The sequence below is a fragment of the Lagopus muta genome, chromosome 13, assembly GCF_023343835.1.
Source record: "Lagopus muta isolate bLagMut1 chromosome 13, bLagMut1 primary, whole genome shotgun sequence".
NCBI lineage: Eukaryota > Metazoa > Chordata > Aves > Galliformes > Phasianidae > Lagopus > Lagopus muta.
The window spans coordinates 12,905,693-12,918,088 of NC_064445.1; the positions used below are offsets into that span (position 1 = coordinate 12,905,693).

Consider the following 12,396-nt stretch of genomic DNA (forward strand, 5'->3'; position numbering starts at 1 on the left):
ATTTTATGTACAAAGATGATATGAAAGGCTACAGCTGGCATGATTATTGGACTATTCTAGCACATCTTGTCCTTGTTACCACTAAGTCAGAAAAGAAGAATACAGAGATCAGATAAAATTAATTAAAAAGTTGGACAACTCTTCCCTCTCAGGAAAAATATCTAGAAAATGTTTGAAAGATGGTCATAATAAAACAGAAGACTTTGAAAGCAGAGCCTGCAAATTTTGAGCTAACTCTGGACTGTGTTTAAGCACGTTTGAGGTCAGGCGAGAATTTCTACGTAAATTTTTTTTTAAAGTCTGTAAGAGACAGTGACATTCAAGGCCTTCAGTGTAGTTGAGAAATTAACAGGACTGGATTAAGCAAGCTCTGTAACAAAACTAACTTCCAGGCGTAAAAACAAAATTAAAAATCGTCAAGGTCTTTTCTGTTAAAAAAAAAAAAACAACAACCCCACAAAACAAAACCCAACAAAACAGCAGCTCCTGCCACAGAGCAACTGTTCAAATGGCAATGAAAAGTAGTGAAAAATGAGTAAACAGGTTTATGGTTTCAAATGGGGAAAAAACTGCTTCAGGCATACGATGTGGTCTGCCTATCTGAACGTAAGGAGAGAATTCAGATTACTCCTGGAAGCAATACTAGATCTGTAGCCAACTTGGTGTCGCAGGGTCTCAGGAAACAAATTAGCAAGTGGCCAGGAATTGCTGCATTTTGGTGAGGCCAGGGATAGATCCATAGCAAACATTTCAGTTATGCCACGTTTTCTATAGCAGCTTAAATAAGGTCCAGACTTGTAATATTCCAGAATTTTTGTACCTTGTTGGTTTTAATTGGGCAAGTATTGTTATTCAGCAAGCCCCAAGCCATGAAAGCATATGAGAAAACCAAGATTTATTTGATGGTTGGTCATATGAGAGATAACGTGACAAAATGGATAATGAACAGTCAAGTTCTCCACCACTCTTAAACTGCTGAAAAAAGTCACAGCCAGAAGAGGGTGCAGTTGCTCATGGCACACCACCATCTGGTCTTCCGCCTCTGAACAAGAGCAAAATCGGGTCTTAAGACGCAGCTACTCTTCCTACTGGATTCAGCACTTCATTAGAGAAAGACAGGAATCTGGATCTCAAGATCTTAATTTAAATACAAGAGATTCAAGTACAAACCGTCTGACTCTTGTTAAAGCATCCCTGTGATCTGGAGAACAAATTACATTGGCTGCACTCTTAGTTTTAATCATCAACCTCCTCATTTTGTTTCCCCCGCTTGCATGAGAAAGGGGCAGTGCTTTGGAGAAGAAAGTGCACTCGCAGGAATGAGTTGCCTCAGGCCATTTAAATGCATTTTTGCAAAATCCTTTCATTCTAAAGGCTTCTCTCTGGGTTCCTTTTTTAATCCACAGAAGAAGAGAAAATTATGTAGCATGAGCCATAAGAGTGGTGACATCTTTTGACAATCTCTGGCTGCGCTGCATTCCCTGAACGCATGGCTGAACGCAGGCTCAGATGCAGCTCTGCCACAGTCACATGCACTGGGTTTTGGCTTAGCTCTGATAACCAATCTCATGGGTCTGTCTCAGCTTTTTTAGCACAAAAGCAAGAAGCTGAATTAAAACTTCTGATTAATGTATTTTGCATTTGTTTATTGGTTGCAATGAACAAAGTTTGGTTATGTAAGAATCACAAGCCTAATTTTTTGCATTATTTCAGTAACAATGTGTTATGCCTAGTAATTTTAAATTCAGTGAAACATATTTTAATGTTAACATACCTCATCTAGTAACCTTATCTTAGTGTTTAGCTTGCTACAAGGTGCCGAGACTATTTGACTTAGTGTACATACAAGTTACTAAGCACATTTCGGATCAAAAGGACACTTTTCTTCAACTGGGCATCCTGGGACAGCTTTTTTGAAATTGCCAAAATACATCAGCAGTAGCAGAGCTTGTCCAAAAATATGTCTGCACGAAGCAGTCTTTATGCCAGAGATAAGAACTTGCTCGTAACCAATACAAAACCCCTTAAAGTACATTACTTCATTATCAGTTTGTGCTGCTCAATATATTTCATTAATGAAATGATATTCGGTGAATTGCTATTTAGCTAAAAAAGACAACACCCTTTTAAATATAGAAACTGCCATCATTCTCAGTAATAAAAGATGTCTCCCAAGGAATGCCTGATTAAGATATTCAGTTATTGAAATCAACATTACTGTACCACCTAAAATGGATGCCTGGGTTTTTAGAAGTGTGCAGCATTTTCCCCTGAGCCCCACAGTTGCCCATGGTGTTCTGTCCATGAAACAGTTTGTTTCTGGGCTTAGGCAAGGAGCAAGCTGAGAATGGTCGCACCACCACAATAGACATTTTTCCACAACACTTTTGCTGGTAACATGGCTGATCTGCAGTCTAGCAACACTGTCACTCATTCTCTATTTATAGAGCTGTGTCTCAAAGTGCCACATGACTGCGATTCTGAACAAAATAGTCACTGCTAAAGCTCCTTCTGACCACTGAGCCTCATGCTGAATTGACGTAGTACAAAATCTTTCTAGAATGACAGCAGTTGTCGTACAGTGCTACAATGCTCATGGGTGGTGTATGCACTTCCCCCATAGGGCTGCATACAGAAAAATAAACTGCAAATAGGTAATCTTTGCTCAAAAAACTAACCAAGCTTCCGTTTCTGCTTGCATTGCATTTAAATCTTCCATGAAATTGTTTGACTTTGTTTTGTTTAATAAAGCATTGTTTTGACACTTAGAGAAATTTCTATAATCAGAGCCCAATCAAAAGGTTATCCTAGCTGAAAATAATGTTGACCAGTATATTTACATTTTGTTGTGGTTATACTCACCGTTTGTTACAGTGGCCCAGGTATGGTGCTAGTTTACAGAACTGAGATAGCCTGAGAATGTGTCAACTCCATCTGTAACAAGTAGAAGTAGTAGCACTCCTAATGAACATTTTCAGTGCATCTCAAAACAAGATGCACATTTAAGCAGCCTCTGACCCAAGAAGCTTGCTGACAGATGAACAGAGCTGGGAGTGAAGGGGTTTGTGCTTAGGCTTTGCTGCATGATCTGTTCAGTTCAGGCCTGGAGCACTAAGGGTTTTACCTGGGGAAACAGCAGTTTTAAGCACTGCAGTCCGGGTGAGCACTGTGGAGCCCTGTACATGGAGGAGACTTGGTAGTAGGGTTACCAGGCTGTAATTAGGAGGACTGTCAGTACAAAGAGGCTGAAGACAAACAGAAAGTCATTCTCAAATAGTAGACAGAGCCAGGCTCCTTCATCAAAGCTGAATATTGTTAACCTGATGGCAAGTTTCTCTCCTGAACAGCTTTTTTCACCTACTTGTCCTTATTTGCTGAAGTGGATGATACTGTATAAGCACCGTAGCTTGCTTTGAAATTCTTCAGTGTTTAAACATTATATTTACTTTGCCTCCATCTGAGGTATCTCTTTGTCCCCTCCATTCAGGTTGCTTTGGTTCACGTTGCTGAGCAGCATAGAACCCCTCAGCTGGATTGCTTCTCACCACTCTGACCCAGACGCTGTGCTCTGGAGGCACTCATACTACTCTAGATCTAGACCAAAGTAAAGCTGTTAAAAGGCCAATCACAGCCTTCAGTTTTTCAGTATCAGATTGGTTTGTTGTTTTTTGTTGTTGTTGTTTTTTCCTTCTTCTTGATATTTCTTCCCCTTTTACACCATACTAGTTACTAGCTTGAGCAGTGATTCCTGCTTTTCCTATCCAGAGCTTCTTTCCAGCAGCGTGCTATTTAGCAGAAAACTTTTGGTTTTTTTGCTCAGAGGAGAGCTCTGCCATACTGAACAGTGCTTTTATGTGAGGTAATCCTCCAGCTTCTTCTCCTCTACAGAACTAAGCTTGTTTCACCCTCCCCTCCATTTTAAATGAGATTTTTCACTCACTGCGGTATCGTTCAGAGAAGCAGTGGTATAGTGCTGAGCAGCCTACATTTATGAGGATTAATCCAAAAAAGAAGGTACCAAGCATTTGATTGCTAGTTGTTAGTAGTGGCATCAATTTCTTGAGCGAACATTACTAAGATAAACTACAGGGGTGGCACATGCTCCTATGCAAGCACTGACAGTAAGGTTCTGAAGGACTCAGCTTAACAGCTTGTGTCAGCTGGTAAGGTTAATGGAAAAGAATTTGTTATTCAGGTCACTTAATGAAAATAACCTTGGGAAAGCTTAGCAGAGACCTCTGAGGGTGAAATAATTTATTCCTCTTCTGCTTCCATCACTCTAACTTAACCCAAGACACAGAAAAAGCTGATCTAAACATGAACTCAACCTGTCAGTAGTGCAGGAGAAACATCAGCAATTACAACATCTTGTTTTTAAATCTGCTGCCCCTCTGGTGACAGTAGCCTTAGGAGCAAAGGCTTTCCTTGCATAGCCCCATCTCTAAAACATGACAGTTTGTTCATTAAGATGCAAGTTATCAAAGAGCTGTGCAAGACAACAACAAAAATGATCACTGCGAGCCATGTCATTTTTGGCTAGTGCATGGTCCTTGGGTCACCTAGACACAGGGAAGAGGCCACAGCAGCCATCCCTTACACAGTTCCTGCTCTGTGTTCTGCTGCTTTGTTTTGCTGTTCTGCTATAATCAGCAGTGAGCTTCAGTTCCTGTAATGTGAGGCATTAGGCCGATCTGTTTCCAGGCTCCAGAGAGCCCCTGTTTCTCTGCACTGCCATTGCCCTTCTTGTCCTTTTAATTAAAGTGCTGCAAGCTGCCCAGGCAAATACATCTTTTACTGAGTGGCTGCCTCATTCCTACCAAAGCAGAGCTTCACCGTGAGGGTAGGGCTTGTGATAGCAGCCAGAGTAAGGGATGGGAGATCAGTTGGCAGATACCCCCAGTCTGATCCCATGCCTTGAGACAACTCTTCTGAGAGCCCTGGATCCAGGTTTAGGAAGCCTCAGGAGCAGGACAGTAGCAGACACACTCAGACCTGTAGCCCTGTCCCCACCTGTAACATTATCACCTTGTCTACAAGGCTTTTTCCCTTTGCTGAGCAACAAGAATACCTCATCTGTACAAAGCTGAAAATTCTTTTTACAGCTCTGGGTACAGTAATTTCCATACAGGAAAACAAGATTAAACTTGACAGTAATAGGGGTGATAGAGATGGGGAGAGCGCTCTTCCCTTTGAGGCAGAGGCTCTGAACGCAGCAGCCAGCAACTGACTGAGAAAGAGGAGAAGAAAGATAAAGGCAGTTATGCAAGCAGCAGGGCTTAAAAACACTTCAGAGAGAGAAAGAAAAGAGGAACATGCACCTTTCTCTTGACATTTAAAAAACTACCTAAACCAGCTAAGCAAAGGAAAAGAAAGAATGTCACAGACCTTACAAAGAGAGCTGCTTTCAGCAGTTTGTTACTAGAGATCTTAAAATACCATTATCCAACCTTGCACAGAGACACCAAGCCCTCCATGACCTGCAGAAAACCATCACTACAATTCTCTGTTTTCCCTGCCATGAGTTGTATTTATAGATTCCCTTCTGACTGCCTCTGTGGGAAGAGCCTTGTTACCAATGACTGCCCCTGTGTGTGATTTAACTCCTCATATGCTGCCCCTGGGGTAGCAAACTCATAGCATTTCCAGGAATGCCTCTAGGCTCCCAGTGTGCCCTGCTCCAGTAAATGACCCCATACCTCAGTGTGCTGCTGGCCTTTGGGAAAGCATTGCATGGTGAATAGGCTGAGTCCTGCTGCATGTAGAGCTTTATTAATCAGCACCTGCCCAGGAGTCCTCAGCATTTTAGTGCTACACAGGCAATTCACTCCTAGGGAAATCAGTTTCAGTGGTCAGAGGTTCACTGTCTCACAACCTGTCTTACATCTAGCCCACAGAAAGATTGCTAGCTGCTTGCTACATGCTAATTGTCGTTACTTTACTCTTGTTTTTTTACGGACTGAGTAATGTTTCCTGTCGTTAGAACTCTTTGACAGTTGTTTCTATGAAATGCCTTTGACATTTGCAAGGGGAAGCAGACCTACTGTTCACCAAAACCAGCAATCACCCCCTGAGCAGCAGGATGCCAGCTGCCGGGGCAGGAGTGGTGGGCACATGAAGTACAGTATGCCTGAGTAATGATTAACACACAACAAAGAGAGCTGCCTGTGCTGCAAATGGAAACACACTGTGTGCTTGGGATGTAAGAGCATTTGGTCTAATTTTGCACTCTGCATATAGCAATAAGACACAACAGGGTATGCATTAAGCTCATCTTTTGAGAAGTGCAACGGTAGCTGAATAATGCACACCCTGGAGTGTCTTATTTGTAGTGGACTATGGCTCATTAATTTTACATTTAAATTTTTTTTCAAACCCATTAAAATAAAAACAAATCTATTCTGAGGGCAGTTATGTAATGTATCCTTCCACTGAAAAGTAACTTCAAATAAAAATAGTAGGGAAAAGGTGAGGAAGAGCTTTGCTCAACTCTGGACCAGAGTTCAGTTTGGTTTGTATAGTGCCTGTTGCCAGTAGGTTCCTGGTCTGCTAATGCATGTATATGATGGAAATAATGATAGTTACGGGAATGTATGCAGTGTTTCTAGGCTTTTCTTCCTGTGTAATTACTTGTGCCTTTGTCTTCCTTTCTCCTATGAAAGTTCTCCTTTTGGTATATGAACCAGTAGCAATTTCAGACTGAGTTCACATATAAAGCATTCATTGGGATTGTGACTTACTTTTACACCAACCTAATCCTGTTCTGGGGGCAGAGAGTCAAGATTTGAGGCAAGATGATTTTGCCAGAGTAGAATTGTATGCATACACATGAACATAAGGATTTAAGGCACATAGGGTGTTATAAAAACTTTGTTTTATTATGGGATCACTTTGAAAGTATACCAGTATGAAGGAGGAACATCACTTTTCTGCTGTCCCGAATGAAATATGACCATGGTTTTTCCCTTTATGTAGGTTCCAACCTTGATGATGGACACACAGTTTTCAGAATTCACTCCAGATATCACACCAATAATGCTGGCGGCTCACACCAACAACTATGAAATCATCAAACTGCTTGTCCAAAGACGGGTAACTATTCCACGCCCACATCAGATCAGATGCAATTGTGTGGAGTGTGTCTCCAGTTCGGAGGTGGACAGCCTGAGGCATTCCAGGTCAAGGCTGAACATCTACAAAGCCTTAGCCAGCCCCTCATTGATTGCCTTATCAAGTGAGGACCCCATCTTGACAGCGTTTCGACTGGGCTGGGAGCTGAAAGAGCTCAGCAAAGTGGAAAATGAGTTCAAGGCTGAATATGAAGAGCTTTCTCAGCAATGCAAGCGATTTGCTAAGGACCTTTTGGATCAAGCACGGAGTTCCCGAGAATTAGAGATTATTCTCAATCACAGAGATGATCAAAGTGAAGAGCTGGACCCCCAAAAATGTCATGATTTGGCAAAACTAAAGGTAGCAATAAAGTACCACCAGAAAGAGGTAAGAGCCATCTGAATGCAAAGGTTAGTGAGGGCTGTACATATCTGATGAAATGATGCCTTTTCCAAGTCTCCATAGGTTTGTTTAGGAAAGACATGGTTGCTAGTTGGGAACCAGTAAGAGTGGATTTGGAGCGGAGAACCAAGTGCACATGGATTAGTCGCAGCCCAGAGGTTTGGTGCACTGCTGTGACAGTGAGAATCTGCTAGCAGGACTGGAATCTGACAGCAGGAGTGGAACTTGCTGCAGGAAGTTATGGTTTCGATGGCACTGGCATTTTCTGTTTCAAAGATACTTGAATCCATTTTCATTGCAACCCAGCCCCACAAAGAACAACCGTCAGTTTACGGGTTTGTTTGCTCTGAAAGCTTTTCCCAGTAACTGTTCCCTTTAGACAGGAACCAAAGACTAGAAGGGTTTGTAATAGAGATATTGACTTCAGAAAATATAATACACTCTCCACTTCCTCCAGCCACCACACACTTCCTAGCACCCATTCAGCACTAACCTGTAAGGGCTAAAGCAGCGCAAGAAAAGCAGTGCTCAGTGTCTCAGGTTCCCACATTAACAGAGGTGTTTTTTTAGTTGAAAATGCTTGTGTGATGCTAGGAAGTAGATCTCAATCATGCAAATACATTACACCTGAAGCATCTCAGGTAGGTTCTTGCTTCTTGATTCATCTGTGTCTCCAGGGTCCTAGGATCACTTCCCAAATCAGACTTCTGCCCTCATTACCAGAAAGGAAAGATATAATATGGGTAAAGGGCACTGAGCCTTTCAAAAGCCCTGCAGATCTAGAGATTTACAAGTTGATTCAATAAAGGCTATGAACCCAGAGAGAATGCTGACACAGTTTCATTAGTTGGCTCTGGAATTTCTTTCTCTTTCCAAACCTGGACAGAGTTTAATAGATGATATATTGCTATTGGCCAGTAATGTTCGTAGGTTATCTGAAAGAGGAATTTGGTTTGCTTGGTTGAGGAAGTGAATTTCAGTGTCTATTACATTTTTCTGTGTCTGGAGGGTGACAGGAATGGTGGAAAAGCTTGCACATTATTCTTCTCACTGTTTTCCCTGTATTTGAGGGTTTATTTTTTTATACATTGACCCAGATGGGAACAGTCTGATAAGATACATTCCACCTCCCAGAAAGGCTGCTCTTGTCACCTGAGGTAAAACAGTCAAGGAGTGAAAGATGCAGATTTTCCTTTCTTCCCTTTTGTTGGTTTTGCCTCTTGAGTGCCAGCCTCTTGTTGCAGCAAACTGGAGGTGAAGCCTCAGGCTTTCTACAATGTAACATGTGGTCACTTACTGCTCTTGCTGGTCTATTTCAGTATAGTATCACTGGCCTCACTGCTCTTCATGTCAATTTCTGCTTTTAATGCCGGCTGACAGTGCTAGGTAACACCATAAGTGCATTAGGGACACAAACAAGTAGTGAAGAATTAGTCTGGAGAATTGTAGTGTAGTATATCAGTTCAGATATTCCTTGAATCTAAAAAGGTCAGGAAACTGCTTCTTTTTTACTGTCCAGGTAGCCACAGACATAACCCTCATGTGTGCCCTTCAGCAGCAGGACACCTCCAGCACTGCACAGTTTGGTATTGTGTCAGAGTTCTGGCTCACTATTGACACCAAGCACAAATTTGTGACGTCCCCTCATCTTGTGTTCATATTAAGATATCATAAGTTGGAAGAGGTTCACTGCATTTGAGATGTAGTGCTGAACAGTCATGAGGTTCTTTTATTGTCATGTAACAAACTTAATATAAGCTTGCTTGCTTGACAGTGTTCATCCTTTTACTTTATTTTCAGGGAGATGGGGGTGGATATACTTGACTGAATTCCAAACATATGGACAAGTTCCATGTTTTGTGGGATATTCATGACAATTCCAGCACATGAATAATAGCATGTAAGCACAAACTGTGTTGCCAGCTAATGCTGTTACCAGGGCAGGGACAGAATGAAGGTGCTTAGGGAACCAGCACCACTGAACCACTCATCCTATCTGCTTATTCACAAGCGTTTTATGCAGCCTGAAGCATTATGTTTTTATGCAACAAAATCTTGCAGTAGTTTCCTCATAGTCTTAATTGGTCCGATACAAAATACCAAGCAAGATACGAATGTCACTGCCAGCTTCTGGGAAAAAAAAAAAAGAGTACGAATATTTAGTGGGGAGACACTGAGAAATGCCTTTTAATCATGACTGAAAAGTATCAGACTAAGAGAATTTTTGTGAGGGACAAGGTAGGAAATGGAAACGATTGGTTTCATGAAAGGCAATTTTGCAGAAATGGCAGACTTTGTAGAAGATCATCTTGTTCCGCAGAATTATTTTATATCTTAGCATTGACAACCTTACAAGTCAAATCTCCAATAGCAATAGATGAAAATCCAGAGTGAATGTGAGTTATTTTCTGGGACTGTAAATTGTTACTGCAGTTGGCAGTTCTTTATATTCAACATGGAATAGGAGATCAACAAGGAATGTGTGATCTCACATTGATTTTAGATGAATTGCAAGAGAAAATTTTCTGCAGCTTTTTCTTTTTGAGTGAAATAAATGTCAAAAAATCCCACAAAATACAAATCTATTCAATTTCAGCTTAATCAAGCAGGTATGTTCAACTTCTAGATTTTTTGTAGTGAAGCTGTTTTTAAAGGGAGTTGGTAAACAGGTCATTGCCTTTGGATGGAGGTGCTATACTGTACATTTTGGAGTAGAGAGTACACTCAGACTTACTCTTGCTTTGTATCAGCATCAGTAGACTGGGAATTCAGAGTACTTTTCACCAGACATTATTCAGTGTTTTTCTCTCCAGGTCATTTGAGCTGAAACTACTGTGCCTTTTTTTGTTTCCTTTGCACATTGATACTGAAAAGTAGGTGCCAGTTTTGCTCCAGATACAGAAAAATAGCAGCCTTGGAAGTCCTGGTGCAGGTTGATGATCTCGAGCAAGTGAAGATACAGGACAGAAAAAAAGTCTTGATGGGAAAACCTAGACACCTATGGATAGTTCTTGCTCCAAACGGAATCCTTGGTGGAAAGGTTTTCAAAGCTAGTTAGTTGCTAAATATGCAGGTTAGTAGGAGATCAGATTTTAAACAGAATAATCTGGGTAAGTGCTTAAAACCTGTTGGAGATTAGATGCTTATCTTGCTGATGCAGTTTGAAATTCCACTGTTAAATTATCTGCATGTTTTGGCACCTAACTATTGGAGAAAAATCTGCTCTTGTATGTTAATTTTAGCAAGTAATTAGCAGTCTCCCCTGCCATCAATACAGCTCCCTGTTCCCTGGTTGGAATCCAATGAGCATGTTCAGGGTACATGAAACTTCATATCTTAATCTGGCACGAGCACCTCAGTCTTCACAGAAGACTGATCAAGGGCTGGCTGCTGAGGGAAGCTGCATTGGTTCAGAACTTTTAACATTGGCCTCATTGCAAAGGCTCCATCCAGGTAAGTACTACTGCCATGTAAGCATCCCCCCAGGCAGGCAGTGAAAACCAGACTTCTTCAGTTCCACTTTTGGAAGAAATAATCTTCATGAGATCATATGAATTCTTGTACTAAGAGAAAAGTAGGCTTTCCTATAAATGCTTTGTAGTATAAGGGATTTATCTTCATAGAATCGTTTGAGTTGGAAGAGATCCTTAATGATCGTTTAGTCCAACTCGTCTGCAATGAACAGGGACATCTACAGCTCAATCAGGTTGCTCAGAGCCTGGTCCAATCTTATCTTCAGTGTCTCTGGTGACGGGGCTTCCACCACCTCCCTGGGCAAACTGTGCCACTGCCTCACCACCTTTATTGTAAAAAAGTTCTTTCTTACATCCAGACTAAATCTCTCCTCTTTTAGTTTGGAACCATTTCTCCTTTTCCTATCACGACAGACCCTGCTAAAGAGTCTGTCCCCTTCTTTCTTAGAGCCCCCCTTTAGACATTGGAAGGCCCCTCTCATGTCTCCCAGAGCCTTCCCTTCTCCATGCCGCACAGCCCCAGCTCTCAGCCTGCCCTCGCAGGGAGGTTTTCCATCCGTGGGATCACTTTTGTGGCCCTCCTCTGGATGCACTCCAACAGTTCCACGTCTCTCCTGAGTACTGAGAACTCCCCATCTGGATGCAGCACTCCAGGTGAGGTCTCACAGTGCAGAGCAGAGGGGCAGGTCACCTCCCTCGCCCTTCTGGCCTTGCTGTTTTTGATGCAGCCTAGATTATGGTTGGCTTTCTGTGCTGAGAGCACATTGCTGGCTCACGGCCAGCTTGCCTCCCACCAGTTCACCCAAGTCCTTTTTGGCAGGACTGTGCTCCATCCTTACATTCCCCAGCTTGAAATTCTTGTACTCATGACTAATTTTGGAAGAAAAAAAGGTGCTGAAAGCTTAACACAAAAAGGCACAGCTCAGCTGTTGGGGATCAATGTTCACTATGTTGTTCTGGCACCACGTTAGCTCTGCATTTGTTAATTTGTTTGGATTTCTAAGAAAAGATGAGGAAAGTCATGTCTTAAGATCTTGATAGTCATTTAAAGCACAGTTGTATTACAGTGTGCTGTCACTGTATTAAATAATAGAAACAGGCTGAATGCAGATATAATTTCTGTGTCCTTTAATGTATTTTAGATTGCCAAAGTCTTGTAAAGCAACCATAGTACAGCAACTAATCAAGTCTAAAATAGCAGATTACTTCTTGAGGTGTAATTTCAAGTTGCATGAAGTGTATATAACAATCTGATAACCACGATAGCACCAATATGTATTCACCATATTTAGACTTTCCTGATCTCCATCACAGGTCAATCACATCTTCAAAACATCACAGTAGTGGGGTTTTAATACTTTCTATTTTTCCAGTACTAGTAGTTGGTTCAATTGATATATCTGTAAGAAACATG

General features: G+C 41.6%; 1 protein-coding gene across 3 annotated transcripts in view; it reads left to right on the forward strand.

Moving 5' to 3' along the window:
- The window catches only part of TRPC5 (transient receptor potential cation channel subfamily C member 5), a 97,275-nt gene that overhangs the window by 40,328 nt on the left and 44,551 nt on the right, over nt 1-12,396 (forward strand). For all 3 annotated transcript variants that reach the window (XM_048960078.1, XM_048960079.1, XM_048960077.1), the window contains one exon: nt 6,973-7,494. In XM_048960078.1, the coding sequence (XP_048816035.1) occupies nt 6,973-7,494 (522 nt within the window). The remainder of the gene's footprint in view (nt 1-6,972; nt 7,495-12,396) is intronic.